At 37.0% G+C, this 20,680-nt stretch overlaps 1 protein-coding gene across 1 annotated transcript in view; it reads left to right on the forward strand.

Moving 5' to 3' along the window:
- Nucleotides 1-20,680, forward strand: part of LOC108878813 (inactive N-acetylated-alpha-linked acidic dipeptidase-like protein 2) — a 330,935-nt gene that overhangs the window by 196,972 nt on the left and 113,283 nt on the right. Inside the window, exons 13-15 of the mRNA XM_051077222.1 lie at nucleotides 3,895-4,082; nucleotides 4,748-4,876; nucleotides 20,157-20,303. Coding sequence (XP_050933179.1) covers nucleotides 3,895-4,082; nucleotides 4,748-4,876; nucleotides 20,157-20,303 — 464 coding nt within the window. The remainder of the gene's footprint in view (nucleotides 1-3,894; nucleotides 4,083-4,747; nucleotides 4,877-20,156; nucleotides 20,304-20,680) is intronic.

Consider the following 20,680-nt stretch of genomic DNA (forward strand, 5'->3'; position numbering starts at 1 on the left):
AAACAAACAAAAAAAAACATTATTTTTCACATCAGCGTCTCAGCACAGGAACTAGATGTACCAGTCCAGTGTTCCACAAATACCCTCACTGCTATAAGGTGGCAGTTAAATAGAGGAGACGAATAGAATGACTCAGCTCACTGCGTTCATGATCAGACCTCTGAATCATTGTCTGGTTAGACAAGAGGAACAGTTTGTGGCTGTGGCAAAGGGCTGTGGACACACTGTCTGCAGCTGACCATATCAAGTTCTTGTATGGAAGCAAAGAGCCTGTATGACTTGGACTGGCCTGTGTCAAACCCATTGAAGCCTTTATCAAAGAATTACTGACATCAATCAGCTTGCCTCAGGAAAAAAAGACAAAAACATAGCAAAGGAAAACATGCAATATGCTACTGAGGATAATACATAGATTAATAAATAATAACTAGATAAAAACATTACTTATTTAATGGTTCATGCATATTTTAGTACATTAAATATGTATAGTAAAATAAGGTACATCACAACCCACCAAACAGGCTGAGTTCACATTACCATGTTAATGACCTCAGAGACTACCCAGCTTACCTAATACTGTGAGAAAGCATTGGTATGTGCAAAACTAGTATTTGCATGTGTGTGGTTACTAAGAAGCTTGTGGTTCAGTGCTAAGAAAACTTTCTATGGTCTGTGGTGACTAGAGCTGGAACATTAGTTGCTTAATTGACTAGTAATGGTTTTAATGATGTATTATTTATCAGTTAAATTTTGTGCTCTAGCTTTTTCTTATTTCATATTTTCTTGTTTTGAATCTCTTTGGGTTTTTGACTATTGGTTATTTTGTTATTTTCCAACACTTTACAGATCAAATTATTGAATTGAACTGTTGAATTAATAAAATAATATAATAAAATAAAAAATAATAATAATAAAAAAAAAATATATATATATATATATATATATATATATATATAGGTTGCAGCCTGAGTGACAAAGGGGCCGAAGGACTCCTCAACCACCTCAAAAACACCAACTCATTATGCATCTATGAAGTTGATATGGCTACAGTGTTAGCAGTCACTCACAATTACAGAAACACAAAACAACATGAACATTCCTTTGATTATCATGTTTTTGTCCATCTTACCTGAGAGCAGTACATGCAAAACAGGGAGCCTAAAGAGTGTTCACCTGTGGAGTCAATGGATAATTCTCTTCATGGTCATTTGTGCAAATGATGCCTTTCAAATAACATATAGTAATTTCATTAATTGTTAATTCAGAAAACACTGATTAGAGCTTAAACAATGTCTGCAGCCTCGTGGTTTCTCTGGTCCTCCCCTGTCATTTTATAGTCAAATGAGAGCTTCATTATGTGGGATGTGTTGAGTGACGAGTCTGATAAAGGAAAAAAAAAAAAAAAAAAAAGGTCAAGAAAAGCCTAAGCTCAGGTCATTTCCAAACAAATTATGTCCTTTTAATATTTAAATGGAACCCTGCCCCCTCAGCCAGCTGCCTCTGCCCTTACCCTATTTTCATTGTAATTCTACAGAGAAGACCGCTCATAGTGCCCTTGCCTCGCCCTCACATCTGTCCCCCCCTCCTGCTCTCCTCCCCACTCCTAGCAATGCTTTGCTACTGTACCTGTCCTGCCCAGTCACTGGTGGAAAATTACCTTGCTGATTTACAGTGTGATATTAGGCAGCCATAATGGGCCACTAAAGCAGATAATATGGGCCACAAATCTCTGGAAGGAGCGACCCTTTAACTGGTTGTTGGCATTTGATCATATGTCTGTTCTACATTCATTTATCTCGACCCTAAACAGAATGAATATTCATGCTCAATTCACAAAGGTTTTGAGTCAAAAAGCCCACGATAATATAGAGGGCCAATTTGTATCAAACTGTATTACTGTATGCAAACAATGGTTAAATAAAATTATTTATTCAACTTTGTAGCTGTACACAGGCAAGCAGAATAACAATAACACAAATGAAAGCAGTTCTGTACTTTGACCCAAAGCAGCCAAATACAAATGGCATACAAATGCTTAGGAAACTTAGGAAGTTACAGCACCCACCAAAGAAATAGTCCAGCATACAACTTCCTGGTTTTACACTCTGTTTTTGTAGGTAGTACACACAAGATAGAGCAATTTAATTGAGAGTGGTGTTGATTTTCTCATCTAACTCTCTGTCTATGTTTGAGCAACAATGGAGTTCTATGGCACAGAGGAATAACACTTACAGTATCAGGCTTTGGATACACAGAAAACTGCTTGTACTGAACATCTATTGCATTGAGGACTAAATACCAACCAATACTGACTACACTGAACCTCAGTTGATGTTTGTTGAACTGTAATAATTTGTCCTGGCCTACTGGCAGTGAGAGCACAGAGTCATGTATTTAATAATTCCTTTTTATTATTAATATCTGTTTCTTATTAATGCTTCATTTATTCTTCAGTGTGTTAATCCCCTCTGAATTCAATTAAAAATATAAAGTAAATTGCACTTTCACATATGACTGATTTGAAGCAGTTTACGGTAATGGCTGTTTATGTGATTTACCCCGGGAGCTCCTCACAGTACAATAATGTATTGTCAGATTCTTAGGCTGAGCTAGCAGGCTTCTCTAAGCACCTCTTTTCTCAAACAAAGTCATCAGTGCTCTATGTTCTAGTGATGAGGTTTGCTCTGTTCTTCTCTTTGCCTGCAGGAGGCTGCTTTGTGCAGCCATACTCAACATTCTGTCTTTGTAGAAAATGTAAGGCATACAAAGAAGCCTGGAGCATTCATGTTTGTGTGTTTCTGTATGTGTCAGTGTGGGTGAGATTGTTCCCTTGGAAAACCACAGTTAGACACTGTACTTGAACACCAGGTTGTGATACTGCCACTGAGGTGGAGTATTACACATTTACTTTTATAATTCTCTTCTCTGATCTTCTCATTGGTCTCGAGACACTGACCTCTGTATATATTAAAACAAATAAATGAATCAGAGCTTTATGTCTTCTTTTCACAGTGTCTGTATTTAGGATTGATTGTGATACCAAAATAGAGAAAAAAAACATGCCTTCAAACCAGATAACATTCAAGGGAAAATGTTTTACTGTCACTGTACCTTGAATTAAAGATACATAATACTGGAAATGAATCTCTCAATTATCATGTCCTTGGAGTTAAATCCAACAACATAAAGCTTGATTTAAAGCCATCAATAGACTAAGAAGTAAGTTCAAAAAAGTGGTAAGGAAGACAAAGACAAAAAGAGTTATCAGGTTATCAGATCATGCTGTATGTTTACCAACTTCATTTCAGAAGTTCAAATCATACAAACTGTCGCATTAACAAGAAAAAAAAAAGTTAGAGAGCAGTAAGAGAGGAGTTTTAAGTCAATGCTTTTTGTTATTGTAAATAACAGAATAATAGCAGAAGAGCAGATCATCTGCATTGTTTTGTTCATTTAGTCACAAATACACCTATTATACATGTACCTACAGATCTGTTCCTCACAGTAGTAGAATAGAGCACGACAAAAGCTTGACAAAAATAGAATTGATATATATATAATATAAAATATAATAATATATGTGTGTGTGTGTGTGTGTCTGATACTGTCTGTAATTACACCTCTGCTGTTCACCTACACAGAAGTCATTCATGCTGACAGGTGTTGCATCCTCTGGCTCTCACATGTCTGTGTACATAGAAAGGCCAGGAACTGCTACTACTGAACATTATGGCACCAAGTACAGTTGTATTGCTCATTATGAGAACTGTACTGTTTTTTTTTTGCTTTTGCTAATGTAATACATTGGTACAGTAGTAATATTAACTGCAGTCTCAGGCATCACTAATGAAACAAAATAACTTCACTTTTTCCTCTATCTTTATTCGTTTCCAGATCGCTATGTGCTCGTTGGCAGTCGTCACGACAGCGACCTGGGAGGCGGGGCTTCAGCTATCATGAATCAGCTCATCGCAGCCCTGACAGAACAGACCAAACGCGGATGGGTGCCAGACCGTACCACTGTGTTTTGCTCATGGGGAGGCTCAGCCCTGGGAAACATTGGGTCCTATGAGTGGGGAAAGGTCAGCAAGCACAAGAACATCTGCTTTATTAAATGTCAGCTTAGAGGTCAAAGGTAGTGGCTTCTGGGATGATTTAAACTGATAAAAAATCACAGTTAATGAAAGTAGTCACTGGAAACATACAAGTATATGATAAGATACCATAATACAGTACATACTATGTCATTATCACTATACACATAGTGTATTCAGCTTTTCAGCTGAAAAGGTACCAGCAGTTAGCAGTAAGCCTGCTAACACCCAGCATACTAAACATGAAGATACTTGGCTGAGTAGATCTTATTTATGATTGACCATTCATTCTTGTTGCTCACATACAGCACTAGAGTTTTTGCCTTCCTGTAGAATTAGGATAAAAACATCTTGGGCATTACAAGAATATTTGTCCAATTGTTTTGTAAACACTCTTCATGAAGCTGTCAGATTAGATTAAAATGTAGCTTTTAAACTGATGTGCTTCATGACATTAGATTACATTGCAAGCAAATGCAGAAAAACTGCTAATGACAATAATGTAATATTAAGAACTAAAAAAGAGCCTTTTGTGGACTCGAGATCATAAAGATGATGTGATGAGTGAGAACAATTATAAGATTATGAATATGACTGAGAGTGAGGTTGTGTGTGTGTCTGTCTGTGTGTGTGTGTGTGTCTGTCCCCTGCAGGATAACAGTGTTGTCCTACAGAGCAGTGCAGTGGCCTACGTCAGTCTGAACTCTCCAGTCAGAGGGACAGAGACTCTCAGAGCTACAGCTTCCCCGACTCTGCTGCAACTCACCTCAGATATACAGAGGGTAACTATTACTACCGCTACTACTACCTCTGTCGCTACAGATCACCTCTCATATATATATATATATATATATAGTAGTAGATGAGTATATGAACAGATTAACACTCAATCAGCTGCTTAATCAAATTCTAACCTATAGTCATGTATGAACAGAAAACTATGATGAGGGCAGAAGAAACAGCATCACAGTTGAGCTAACCATGATAGCTAGCCTCTTAAATTCAAATCAAGTCAACTTATATTCATATTGCACCAAATCACAACAGAAGTTATCTTTTCATATACTTTTCATATAAAGAAAGTCTAGACCGTACTCTTTATATTATTATATTTACAAAGAGACCGAGGTTATCAGATCATGCTGTAGGTTTACCAACTTCATTTCAGATGTAGAAATGAATCAAATCATACAAACTGAGAACAAATTCCACCATGAGCAGCACTAGGCGACAGTGGCAAGGAAAAACTTCCTTTAAGAGACAGAAACCTCGAGCAGAACCAGACTCAAATTGTCAAAAAATGGTGTTAGCTGGCTTACATTTAGCATCTGTGATTTACCGGTTAGGTGGCTACTGTATAAAAACAGAATTTTGCAACCCCAGTGGGGAATAATATTATATATTATTATATTATATTGCAGTTCACCCCAAATATGGCCAATAAGCAATCAGTCTTCCTTAAGATGAAGGATAAATGTTATTTCTACTTTTATTATACTTTTACTTAAAATACTCCTCTGACCACAATTAGAAGGTCAACACAAAACATTTTTTATCTGAATGCCATTTTTAGTGCTGATGACATCCTCTGCTCTTATTACCTATGGATATTCAACTCCTGGTGAATTTGTTTAAAAGGTGCCAAAGTGCCGGCTAAGATTATTAGATGTCTAAGATGACTCTAAGCCTTTATTATTGTGTATCTAACCAAAAAAATGAGTGTAATGTTAATACACCACCAACCTTAATGTTCTGTTCACATTCCTTTGGGCCCCACTCCCTCTTTAAAAGTATATTTAACATTATTTTTTGTCAGTTTGATACCTAATGCCTTTTCCCAGTTCTGTGAGAATTGCTCATAAACATTAGATTGAACAGAATACAGATATCCACCAAGGAAATTGATGCATTACACCCCATTGTTAATCATAAATCCAGTGAATATCTATGATTGGTATTGATTGTACTTTTTACACAGTGCTTCTTTTCTGTCATTGTGGTTTTCTGACAGTTTGCTCATAAGATGTTGAACAGATGTGATATATCTGTCTATGATTGATTTGTAATTGACTGCTAACTTGAGTAACAACAATATTTTGGATAACATACTGTACGTTAAATATGTAGAACACATGAAACGTGTTGACTGATTTGGTGTAATAAGAATGCTTTGTTTTTTGTCAGCTTCATCAATAGTTGCACTAGTAACTAGTGTCTTGTAATCTCACTGCAGTATTAACTGAGATGTAGAGAATAAAAAGAAATTATTGATAATACTTCTACAGTTCACTACTAGTATGACTGCTCCCACAACTTAGCACAGATGGATGGCTGCTGCCACTTTTACCTACACCATTACTACTGCTCATACAACTGCTAGAGCTACAAGTGCTATTTTACTACTACTATTACTACCACTACCACTAGTACTATTGTTACAGCTTCTGCTTCTGTTATTGGAAAAGTAGCTTACCTCAGATATACAAAGTGTAAATAGACAGACTTTGACCTCCACTATTTACTGCCACTAGTGAAACTCATTGCAGATATACATATCTGCAGATATGTACAACACAACATATCTGATATACATATCTGCAATGAGTATAAGAGTAGAGCCAGAGATATTAAGAAACCCAGGTGGACATAGATTTAGCAATGTTTGACTACTAGTATAGTTTAATGATACTTAGCAGCATACTTAGCATAAAGCAGCAACATATTTGCATTTTGATATAATACAATATATAATAATCTAGAGAGTGTAGAGACCTTAACAATATATGCAATTGTAGAAAGCATATGTAATGTGAAAGGAAATCCATATTCAATTTTTGACTCATAGTTAGTACATGAGAGTTAGTAAATTAATGAGTGGAAAATAATCACAAGAAAATGGGAGAGTTTGACTGTTCTCTAAAGTATGTCACCTATTCTGTGAAAGGGGGAGGATAACACTCTCAGTATGAGCTAAATAAAACTAACTTCACTCTCACCCCATCCCACACTTCACATTCACACACAATCTGCAGTGGCCATTCTACTGATTAAGTATAGCAGCTCTATGATTCAGCCTCCCAAACTGTCTCTTTATTCCAACCTGGGGGTGTTTTTCAGATGTGTTCAACCCTTGCAGACATTTTCTTCACAACTTTCACCGTCTCTTTAAACTTTGAAAACTTTTGCCTCTTGAAAAAAAAAAACATCTCAGTGGCACTCTCTCTCATTTCCTTCCTCCTCCTCTCCTGCCTCCTTTTTTCTTCTTTTCTTCTCCCTCAAGCACTACATCCCTCTCTCCCTACCTTGCTGTCTCTCCTTTTATCACCTCTTAATCTCCTCTTTCATTAGCAGCAAGCACTTCATCTCCGTACCTCTCATTTTCCTCATTAAAATCTCCATCTCACTTCTTCTCTTGCTGTCTCTCTTTGTCTCTTCATTTTATGCTATACAGTGTTTTTATTTGTGTCTTTAAGTTAGTCATCCATCCCCAGGGAAGATTCATGTTCCTGCCATGCACTTCAGGCAGGTACAACAGGTCACGAGTAGACAGATAGTACTGCACAATGCCCCTTTATTCCCTTGCTCTACCATAAACTAAATAATTAGTAGGGATGGCCCAGTCTACCTGTGACATTCAGCTGTAATGATGCTACAGACAGCCGCTGCTAAAGTCATATAAAGAGAAGAAAGGAAAAAAAGAGACTGAGAGAAAGTAACTTCTACTTTTGATGTTCCTTAATGAAATAGAAAAAAACCCAGACAATGTGCACACATACTTGGAACACTGCTTCTGGTCTGCTTTTTTTTTTTTTTTTTTTTTTCAAATTCACTCATTCTGTCAAGACTTTTCATGCCTATAGCAGCAGCTCAAACATTGTCATCTTTTACGAATCTGGTTTATATAAACCTGCTCAGATGTCATTCTTATTGGTCATCAAAACTCAGGGGACATTAGTGCTGCTATAGAAAGACATTTACAGTGTCTTGTATACACCTCAGTCTTTTTTCTTTTCATTGCCTAAGGACAATTTCTCACTCAACTTTCAGTTGCCAATGGATTAAATGTATGTGCATTGTTGCTACTGTACCTGAATCACTTTCTATTGTGATTACTTTGCACAAACCTGACTCCCATACAGAAATACTGAGATAAGAGGTGAGAACACATTAAGCCAGTGATTAACAAGCAACATTGGATCAGTGACTGAAAAGGTGTGGATGATGCTCTATTTGTCGGTTTTGATGTTGTTATTAGGATTTCAGTTAATTAGAAGATTTTAATTATTATGTATTCATTATTTCTGTTGGGGAATTTCGAGAGTAAAATACCAAATTGAATATTAACTACTATGTATTCTTAATTTGACTATAGCACGTCTGTAGGAACATAGAAATTGATAGTGAGCTGTGTGTCAGGAATGAATGAAATACTGCTAATGCTATGAGAAACAGGCTATCATGGAAAAAAAAAACAAAAAACAAAAACAAAAAAAACTAAAACATCTTTTATAAGGCAGTGGTGTCAGAGTTGATTTTGGTCCAATAATGAATTACTTAATCAAAAAAAAAAAAAAAATCAGCTATTTTGATAATCAATTAATTGTTCAAGTCAAGCCAACATCCAAACTATTTCCTTGTTCTAGCTTTTCAAGTCTTTAACTTGAATGTCATTGGGTTTAATGTGTATTATATTACATATAATACAAAAACCCAGTAATAATTTAGGCCCCTTGTCATATCTGTGTTTTAGCTGTGCTAAGAATATACATTGTGTGTAAAACCAAGAAGAACCTATAGGCAGCTTAGATCATATAGTTTGGATCACAACAAAATCCCATCTGATGCTGTGACACTTCATTGAAGGAAAACTCTCTACAGCACACTGCTCAAATGTGTCCATGCAGCCACTTTATTATTGTGTTCACAACCTTTATGGTTCCAACCAGCATAGAGCTTTCTTACGTAAACAAATCAAATGCATCATTACAGCTCCACAAAGTACTACTGAACTAACCAAAGAATCCTCCAAGAATCTCTCCTCTGTGTTTACTCTTTATTTACCCTCTCGTCTTGTCTCGTCGTACCTAATTGTCCATTTGGTGGCAGCTGTGTCTCTGGCATGCTCTATCGCTCTATTCATCATCTCAAGAGTCTCTGAGCTGCCCCAGGTACGCTCCCCACCTCCCAATATTTAGAAACAGGTCCAAGCATGTCATTAATCATGTTTGCGCAACTGGCCGTAATACTTCCTACTTATCTTACTTTGCTGGGACCTGTCTTCCAAATCGAGATGCTGCTGCACTGATAGTTTTGGAATGGGTGCTTGGGAACCAATTATAATACAACTAGATGCTCCTTTTGTAGGGGATTTACACCAGGAGGGGTGACAACAAGGGGGTAGATGGACAGAGAGAAGGCAAAAGCTAGAGAAATAAGGGGAGCTTTGGTGGCCAGAAGAATACAAAACAAATGGAGAGGTGCTTGTGCTTTAATTGGGTATTGTTCCAGAGATGTATGTGTGTCTGGTCTCCAGTCGGAGTGTGGGTAGCTTGTAGCAGGCACCTCCATTTGAAAACAAATGGTCACCAGTGGACAGTGCATTGTTAGACTGAAAAAAGACCACAGTAGCAAATCCTTCATCCTGCTCTCTCTCTCTAAGAATTGGTCATGGACTTGTGTAGTTGTGTGTTTATGTTTACAACTACATGGTTCTTTGTGTGTGTATGTATGTGTGAGTATGTGCGTGTCTGTGTATATGTGTTCGTACATGTTCGTACACTGAGTTTAGTTGGTTGCTGTGTGGTGATTTAAACCCCTCTGAGCTCTGTGTAGGGACCTAAGTTGTTTATAGCATGTTACTGTGTGTCCTATATCGCTCTCTCTCTTTCTCTCTCTCTCTCTCTCACACACACACACACATACACACACATATATATATATATATATATATATATATATATATATATATATATATACACACACTGTATGTGTGTGTGTGTATGGTAGTGTGTGTGTATACAAGCTTATCTCATCTAGTATACCAACCCATCAACAGACAGGCTGATCAATGCAATTAGTTAGATTTTCCAGCCACTTAAACAGTGGAATGAGCACGCACACTATAGGTAGACACTGGTAATGAATGTTATATTGATGAGCTGTCAAACAAATTCCTACTAACCATACTGGTGACCTTAATTATTTCCCTATAAATCAAAAGTTGAATTTGTTGGGCCTTATAAATGAGTGTCTCTTCTAGATAATAACACAGCGTTTCCTGAAATCATCTACAGCTTTGTACCACAGTAAATTATGTGTCTGTAGATGTTTATGTCCAGCTCTTATCTCCTCTCTGTGACTCTGCCTTTCATTCTCTCCCACACCCACCTGTCTGTTCTATATTGACATAATAGAGTCCGGCAGGCTGATAGTATTTTGATGCAAAATCCTTTCAGGAATAAATGAGCGTACGTGTAATCCTTTCAAGTGAGTCAAGGCTGATTAGAGCAGCGTTGCAGACCTGTTTTGTTTTTTCAGACTCTGGTTTAGGCAAAGTTCTATCAAATTGTCAACAACTTTGAGTAAATGCCTATATGTAGTACACTGACAGTGTTTGTTTCTCATACAGTATGTTCAAACAGATATGCAAATATTCAACCAGCTTTTTATATGATTTTTATATGATCTTTTGAGTGTTCATTGTATTGCTAAAATATGAATACATGTATCACAAAACAAATTCTACTGTCTTCTCTCACTCCTCTTTTGTTTTATTCATACATAGTGGATATTTTTGAGGAGGGTAATGTCCTCATGCTCTTTCTGTTTCTGACATCAGAACATTTTAGCCATTTGCATTGATTAAAAATTTCACGACCCACTTGAAGGTGTGATATGTTACAAGTTTTTGCTGTTGCTACATAGCCAACATTATAGCAGCTGTTTACTTACCAGGAACTTCAGCCATCGTTGTGTTTACAAGACAAGAGGTTACGACACGCCCTCTGGGCTATGCTGCTACTTCTTAGTCGTCTCAAGCTGGCCTGACGCTACAGTGACTCACTATCGCTAAGTGTTATTATAACAGGCGACAGGGCTAGCTGGTTAGCATGCTAACTTCAATAGAAGAAAAGAAGTGATAGCCCAAGCAGCAAAACATTGCTGTTGCTTTCCACCACTGGGGACAGCTCAAGACGAGTGAAGCTGAACTTGCATCTTACTTATTACAGTTACCCATAAGAGAAACACTTTTGTATGTGCATGCCATTCCCATACCTTCTTCTACCTGAAAATTCAAAACTACAGCCTCATATAAAAGATATTCCCCCCAAAACAATAACCATGAATAATTTAGATTATCCACACAGCCTATCTGAAATGCCATAGATTGTTGCATGTTTCTAAATGTGGTGTATTTCAAACATAATTGGTATTCACTGTGACAAATCATCCTCTTGTACTCGCTTTTAGAGTATGCGCTGACTGGAAAAATAACGGCTGATATTTTAATTGAATTATGACACCATGACAGGCTTTCAAACATGAAGAAGGAGTGACAATAGGCTGGCTTTGGAATTACTCTATAAATGGTAAATATGAACATCATCCACATTAGGGAATATGCAAGGAAGTCTAATTTATACATCTAATTTATGTGTTTTCCCATATAAAACCTGTGGAAAAGAAGCTGACGATAAATCACCAGAATGAGCCCCAGACTTTATGGCCGTGCAGCCGTCCAAGATGGTTCGACAGAATACTTGGCATAATGTTTGAAATAGTATGCTGTTGGCAATATGTTTGAATTACCGCAGCTCTTGTATTGTCAGGAAAGGCGCTGCAGTAGACTCCTTGAATCTGCATAATCACAAAGAGAAGCTGCCTCAGAAGGTATTTATGTGACTGTCATTGTGGCCCCTCCATCACAGTTTCATATCACAGCGACAGAACATAAGTAGGGGAACACATATGAAAATGTGTGTTAGGTGAAGAATGAGCACTGTTATTACTTGTGGCAGTGACATTCGTCAGGTGCTGCTGTGTGATGCATTCGTCCAACAGCAGTTTGTCCTAGTCTGCAGATGCCATACAAGACTTACTGTTTGCAGTAGATAGGTAGCAGGTGCAGTTATGTAGACAGAGTTTTCTTGAGATTCATGTAGATTTAATAGATGGCCCCTAAATGAATTAAAGACAGATTACTGCCTAATTTGTGTATAACCTATGGCCTTAGAATATACATAATTGCTCTTCAGTAAGATTAATCAATGCCCATTCCTTAAGTGCAGTGTTTCTGTGCAAGGTTGACTTTTTACTCACTCAGCGATCATTTGATCAGTTGCTAGAAGTACTGTAAGTGGGAAAAGGGCAGTACGATGCAACTTTTGTTGTTTATCCTTTAATTACATTTGAAATAAATAAATTATAGTCTACTTATATATATGTGTGTGTGTGTGTGTGTGTGTGTGTGTGCGCGTGTAAATATGCAGGATACATCATATGTATATTGCCATCTGTTTAACTTTACCATTACCAGTACTTGTTATGAATTACTAGTTATTTCACTCCGTTCTACCCAGGAAGCAACACCTCCTCATTTTGTTCAGTATTTAGATTAAGAGGCACAGCTGAATTTATCCTCAGCTAACCTCTCTCCCAGTTTGTTACATGCAATTCCTGTGAGTATTATGTTTGTTAATGTTTCTTTGGGGCAGAAGTTATCCTGTGTTAACTTAATACCAAAATAATCAAAATAAATCACTCTGTAACTTCACTCTGTCACCTCCTGTAAAAAAATGCAGCCTTTGTTGAAACTGATAATCGGTATTAGTTACATTGTTGGATCACTCATGATTGCCTACAATGCAGCTCCTGTGTATTTGGACTAATATACATTTAATGATAAGTAAAATAGAGACTGTAGTACAACGTAAGACAATTCATTGCAACAGCCCTGCATTAACTGTTGTGCCTATGAAGCTTATAATGCTAAGCTTCTGTGAATTCAGAAAGATGCTGATTAAACTCAGTGACATTTTTTCATAGCTAAACTTTGTGGTGCTAATGTTTTGTTCACATCTATTTCTATGCAAACAAAGCCCTATAATATAGTTATAAGCAGATGTAAGTGTTTATCAGTGTCTCAACTTAACAACTCCCACCAACTTTAAATAATAAAACTAAATGAAAGTCTTTATGGGAGAGGTTGTCATTTCCACCAAATATGTATATGAATGAGGACTGACTCAGTGTTGTGGGGATCAGAGCTCTGTGGGAGCCAGACCATCTACCTCAGGACTATGTTTGGAGTCATCATGTCATCATCATGTTGTATGAATTAATTTGGAACTGGTGGTACTGGACAAAAGAGAATTTAAACATCTTAACCTTTCGCACAGTACTGTATGTTATATTTAGCAAGAATAAAATCTGAATATGATTTATATACATTTCTAAATTACTAATGTTGTTTCCATTTGTCAAAGTTGAAACATCAATCCAGTTTATCTAAGTGTGATTGCAGTGGAAAAAAAAAAAAAAAAAAGATTAATTTGGGAGTACACAATTTGGGCATTTCTTGCTGAATTTTCACATTCAGTTACCTTATTTTAGCATAATAGTTGTTTTATCCTGACTTTATATCAAAACTGCTCCATCTTTTCCTTGACCTTGAACTTTTTTTTCCTCTAAGATCAAACTAAAGTGATTTAGGAGGACACACTTTACACTATTCTCATCCACTCTTTTTGTATCTGTGTATTCCTCTCCAATCCCCTCTCCTCTTTGTCTATTTAATATCCCAGTCACTCATTTCTGGATAGCTGGAACATGCTTTTCAGTTGAACAGCTGCAAATGGCATTTCCAAAGACCACATTCCAGAACGGAATTATTATTATCATCACACACATAATGCAAAGTTGTTTTTGTCGTTTGGCACTTTGTTGATGCTGCTTGTTGCATTCTGATTATGGTACACCACCGCTCTCTGCCTGCCTCCACTTATTTGATGTGTCATAATCCTGATGTACAAAATGTTAAGGCCACTTGCTCTCTCTGTGAAATGGGAGGAATGATTAAAATCCACTCTGTTCATGAAAAGAAGCTTCTTTCAAAGGAAGTTTTATAAGTATGCTCATTCTGTTAATGGTGTCTCTGCTTGTGGGCATTCATTGCCTTGCTTTGTATATGGTGTTTTTACTCTAAAAATTAGAAACTTAAAATTAACCTTAATTCTAACGTAACCTCTTTCAACCAAGAATAGCCTCAATATACTCTCGCCAGAAGATTATCTAGTTTCAAGCTTCTAAGTCTAAGTCCAGTAAGCTGTTCTGTGTAGCACATATGATTTTGTAGATTGAGTAGTATTGAGTGGCGAGCTGAGATCTCAAAATGATTTCACTCCCTTCTTATCATAGCAGACAAAGAAATTAAATATTGATTCCCAGTGTGGCACAACAGGCTGAAATTACCCATTCTCTCTGCTCTCTCTCACTCCTTCCCTCTCTGTTCACTTGCTTATTCTCTCTGTCCTCCCATTGCGACCCTTTTTTTATGCCTCTCTCTCCCCCACCTTCTCCTTCACTTTCTTGTAATGTAGTGTGTCTGGTTGTAAGCGAGGAAAAGGAGAGAAGAGATCCTGACTTTAAATCTTCTCTCTAGCTGATGGAATGATAGTCTATCTCTATATGCTATCCTGCATTGTGACTTAAGTTGAGGTATTTTTTTTTCTTTTCTCCATTTTTTTATTACTGGAATTCAAAGACTGCTTAGTCCTTTAAAGTGCTGAGTAAATGCCATAACCCCAGGTCACCTGAGATTCTTTGAAAAGCAGCTGTATATTTTCTGAACGCTTAGTTTGATGAAAACAAAGGAGAAAGGTTGAGCTAGGTTTTCATCCAACACAAACATCTAAAATATGGGTTTTTTATTTTCCTTTGGCACACATAATATAAGGTAGCAGCCAAAGTCAAGAGGAATCATTTTATATAGACTGCACCCATGTAGGATTCACAAACTTAAATTGTACTTTCCGATCATCCTATAGTTTTAGATCATTTTTTTCTCCAAAATATATGCTACGCAAATTATTTCACTGCCATGAGTATAAATACTTATAATTTAACACAATATATTATCATTATTTCATTTCACATATACATTAATTCACCCATTTTCTGCCACATATGTGGGTCTTGGTCACAATTGTAGCAGACTAACCCAAGTAACCCAGGTGTTCTTCTCCCCAGCCATATCCTCTACCTCATCCTCAGGGATATCAGATCATCAGATGGGATATGGATGCAAAACATTGTGGATGTGTGGAGCAGGGGAGGAGTAAACATGTTGCCACAATGTCATGATGTCATAAGTGGACATTTTAAGTTTAAAAATTAAGCACCTTGCCAGAAACTATTAAAATTAGTGTTGTAAGACAAATATATATGCGGTTTTGTGGTACATGCAATTAATCACACAGATGCTTCAATGCAACATTCAGTCAGAAGGTGTAGTATGCATAGGCAAGCAGTGTGAAGAAAAAATGAACAGCATAGGAGAAAGGGAGAATGAGAAAAAGATAAAAGATGGAACTGAGAGGGACCTGAACTAATGACAAAATCCTGGCTGAAATTATTATCAGTTTCATGCAGGCAACTGGACACAATCCTTTTATAGACCTGAATTTAACATTTGCATTTTTATTAACCCTAACTATGATCCTTTACCTTAAAAAATACCATCACTGAGGACAATGCAAGCTTTTAAATATCAATATTCTTGTACTACAAAAGGATGCTTAGGCTACATGAAATCAGATATTGAAAAATGAACTGTGTATGTCTCAGCCCATCAACATACAGCATAGGTAAATTACAAAACCTCTCACCTCTCATGCTGATAATGTTAACAAGCATGAAAATCCTGCTATTTGACATCAGCAGGTAATTATTTAACCAGAGATGATTTGCTTCTTTGGATACTGAACATTTCCGACCAGTTACTTGAAAAATTTGTGCAGCTAATGGCACATAAACAACTCCTCATGTTGATCTAGATTGTTATCTACCTTCATCATCCCCTTTGGGTTTGCCTAAAAATTCAATGAACAAATCACATCAACTGCCTCTTTTTTGACATAAAGAAACGTTGGTTCTTCTGGATGTCTGATTTCTTATACATGTCCCTAAGGTCAAGTCATGTCATCACAAATTGACTTGAGCTCCTTTACTACAATAGTCTAATACTGATGTAGAGGGAAATTTGCAGTTAGTATATAATGCTATTTTTGTGCCATTCCTCAGAACCTGGTCCACATTCTTGTCACAGAGAGAACCTTGTTCACTGAAGACTAATTTGGGTTGTTGATTGACCTCAACTACAGTGACTATCAGTGTAGTGTTTTTCCTAAGCGCTGACCCTGGGAGAAACCACTATATATTATTTTAACTTGTTCACTCATGGATACTAGGTGGACAGTCAGTGCCTGTCCAATGGCATACTTGCTTGCAAATTGGATTGCTCGGTGGTGGTAGTGCTTTTTCTAATTACAGGCATTCATGCAAATCAAGTTCAAATGAAGTTTATCCAATATCTTGGTTCAGCAGCAGTGTTCCAGTAGAACAGAGAACTGGCAAATTACAGAGGTGGGGACATGCAGTTGTAGGTTGTGTTTAGTCTGATGACAGAGGGTGGATGCTTGACACAATTAAAACAACAACTGCACAGTGTAATCCAATTTCATATGAAATCAAATGCAACAACAAAGGCTACAAACTTAAAAATAGAGTTGAATTAGCACCTATGGCACAGATTATGAACAACACTGATATATAAACATAGAATGGTAGCATTTGTTGTGAGGATAGTCGCATTGAACTGTACAGATTTTGCTTTTCCTGTGTCTACTTTTTGTATGTAGATTTCAGTAAAGGTGGTGTTTGTCTGCCTCTTTGGTGTTGAGCAACACAAGTGTAGACCTGGAGTCTTTATGCTTTCAACTTGAGTCAGATTACATTTACAACACTGCAGACTAGGTAATTTAAAAATTACACAGAATCTTCAAGGGGCACATGGTATGATGAGTTAACATTACATTTTACCTAGTATATTTTTAAAAATGTTTTATTGCTTATTAGTTTAAATAGTCCTGTTTTTTTTTCTTTGTCTCTTTTCGTGTTATGTTAATAAATTTGATTGCTCATTTTATGGATTAACTGGGATTTTAGATGTTATTGTTTTTATTTCCACTGAACTTTTTTGATGAGATCTCTCTATATGAACTTTAGGGTTTTCTAATCTCTCCAAATTGAATGTCAAATTATGTAATTCATATTATTTTCAAATAGATATACTGATTAACTTATTATCAACATAGTACAATGAGGCTCAATTGGGCACATATGAAACCTCCTAAGCCCTACCAAATTAGTGACTTTATTTGACTCAAGAGCTGAGAGACAGACATTATCTACGTTAGTGAGACACCTGTACTGCCTAGTGAATTTGTAGTCCTCCTTGCTTGTTATGGCATAATACTTTGAGTTGACAGCTGTGTTCAGAAAGTGGAAAGGAGCAGCATGTTCAATTAAACAGACAGTGACCGAATTTAAAAAGGTAAAGAACTGTATATGTTTGTTTAAAATGTCATGGTTTACTTGTTAAGGATGGTCTGGACTGCATATGCAGTCCAACAAAAGTTGATTTGCTTCTTCTTGTTTTTCTCCATCCTTATTGTTTAAATCACTTGTCAATCAAACAGTATTTTGGTGACTATGAAATCCAAAATTCATTATTTCCTGTGTGTAGATTTAAACACTGCAGGCTTCATGCACAGCTCTTTCTAAGAATTCCACACTGATAAGCTGCTGAAGTAAAAAGAAAGCTGAATGTGCCAAACAACATTGTGATGTGTGCAAGTTCTCCCATTATGAATCTCAATCAACTTTCAAATTGTGCACACATGAACAAATATTTATTCCCAGTCTGTTAACTCCCACAATTTGCTGTAAGTGGGTAATGAAATGCCCTTCATGAATATTGATATGCATGTAAATGTTTTTGTCCTTGCAGTCTATTTGTGGGAGTAAATTGAAAAGTTCAGGATAAAAAAAGAGAAATTTCATAGTGTCACTGAAGTGAATACCAGCAGGTTGAGGCAAGGTTAAAGGTATTATTTACTGGCCTTCATTCAGTTAGAGTGTGAATGTGTCACAGCCACAGTTAATGTTCAGAGAGCAACAGCATTTGAAAAAATGAAATAGTAAAGGTTGACAACAGTGAGTCAGTGACAGTAGCAGGAGTGACTGGACACCAGAGCTCTCTCCCCTTGATGGACCTTGATAACAGGAAACTCTAATTAAATGCAATGTGACAGGAGAACATGGTGACATCAGGCGGGCTCAGCGGATGTGGACAGTTGAGATAAGCCTCCAATTGATTAACTGTTGTATTCTGTTTCCTCCCACTCCCCACTCTGGTCTCAACAATTTCTGAACAGCAGCCTTGTTGTTCTTTCAATTAGGAATAACACTAGAAAGCAGTCGACCCAGATGACAAGCTACATGCTAGCTGTGACGAACCGTGACAAAAGCTTGAATTGTGCAATTAGCCTTGTGCCAAATGTTAACAACTGTCATACCTTACCCTTTCCTCTTTCAGCACTATACTGTATTTAGTAAAAATTTTGCTTGTCCATGGCAAGTTGTCTGAATGCTTATTAGGTTCAGAATTTTAACATTTATTTATGGCTGAAACATGCTCTTTAACAGACAACATGGCAACAATGATAAATACAGAATATAAAGAGCAACAAAGTCTGTGTGAGGCCACTGTTCATCTCTCATGTGAAAATGAAAATGAGTGTTGTTTCTTTTATCCATGACTGTTCCACAACCTTAAGTGTTTCTTATTATAACCACAGACCAACACAAACCACAATCTTTTCCTCAGTCTAACCAAATAGATCTTGTGCCTAAACCTGAGCACAGAAGGGAGTCTGGATGCAAACTCCAGTCTCCATCCATCCCAATTCCAGTGAAATTCTAATACTTACTTTATTTGGCAGAAATGTAATTGGGAAAGCATTTTAGTATGAATGCTCTTTCTAGGGAGGCTGAATATATACATAACTTTACAATGAAGGTTAGAATTAGGGTTGGAGGTTTCCCTGTGATTGTAAAAACCATCACTCACTGTGAAAAACCTGAAAAATGCAATACCCTAATCAGTAGGGCATGGGATCACTGAATGGTATGCTGAGTATGATAATGATGCAAATCATTTGCTATGGCCTTCAGAAATATTGGTCTGACTTGTCAGACAGACACCATCATCATCAAAACACCAATGAGGGAATATCTTTTGGGCGAATGGTGTTCCATCCCTCAGGTTGGTAGAATCAATGCAAAGATGCATTGATGGTGTTCTGATGGTATGCGGTGGCTCAACATCAAACTAAGATACTTTATTTTAGTTTTTGCTTTAATTAGTCACCCATCTGTATGTTACATGCAATGAGTTGTATGTTGGTTATATTACTGCAATAAAAGCATTTCAGGGACACACTTAAGAGTCTAGTTGCAGGATATGGACAGTGTTAATAATGGTTGAAAGCAATATCTTAGTTTCAGTATATACAATTCTTTTTAGAATACCAACATAAATGCAAATCCAGACAAGCAGAATAAAAATTGTGGTTCTCCTGTGTGAATAAATGCTGTTTGTTCCCTGGAAAACCCATATTAAAACCTTTAACACCACTAAAATGATAAACTTGTACATGCTATATGTGTCATAAGGACAAAGCATTGTTCTTTTGCTATTATAAAACTATACAGAGTCAGTAAAACATGTGCCATGAGCTGATATTTCACTGTCTGGTGTTAACAGGAGAGCAAAGTCAACAGTACAAGACAGAAGCCAAGTTTTATCTGTAATTCATTTAATTCATTAACATGGTTCAAACCTCGGTTCCCTTTTATTCTATTAAATCCCAGTCTATCTCCTTCACTTTCCACTAGTAAATTTCTCTCATCCCAGTCGTCATCTTTTTTTCTTTTTGTTAGAGACAGTTACTGAGTTGCATTCGAGGTGGGAACTGCCCCGGACCCAACGTCAGTTCACTACAGTTGCCTGGAGATGTGAGCTTCTTCGCCAACCAACTGGCTGTCCCCACCATGGAGTTTGCCTTTGAGCAGACCAAAGCAGAAGAGGTATGTTTAGACCGAAATACCAAGCTGTTTTATTTCCACTGCTCTCATTTTTCTTACTGATGACCCTGCATTTTCAGACAAGCCTCTCTTTGTCTCAGCTTAATGTTATAGTAAGGCGTATGATCATTGTAGAGCAGAGGAGCTACTCTGCAACATGCAAGATAGAGTCACATCTTGTTCCTCAGTTTCTGACAGATGGCTGTGAATGGATTTATTTGGATAAACTGCTGAGTTTGCTATAGGCCACTGTTTGCTTACCTTCAGCTCTTAATTGGAAGTGAAAACTTTCTTAGTGAAAACACATACACCTGTCAGTAGCCTGCCTGTGTCATATGCTGAAGAAAAGTGTCATCATTAAGGAAAAAGACACCAACAGC

Source organism: Lates calcarifer, linkage group LG17, assembly GCF_001640805.2.
Source record: "Lates calcarifer isolate ASB-BC8 linkage group LG17, TLL_Latcal_v3, whole genome shotgun sequence".
Lineage (NCBI taxonomy): Eukaryota > Metazoa > Chordata > Actinopteri > Centropomidae > Lates > Lates calcarifer.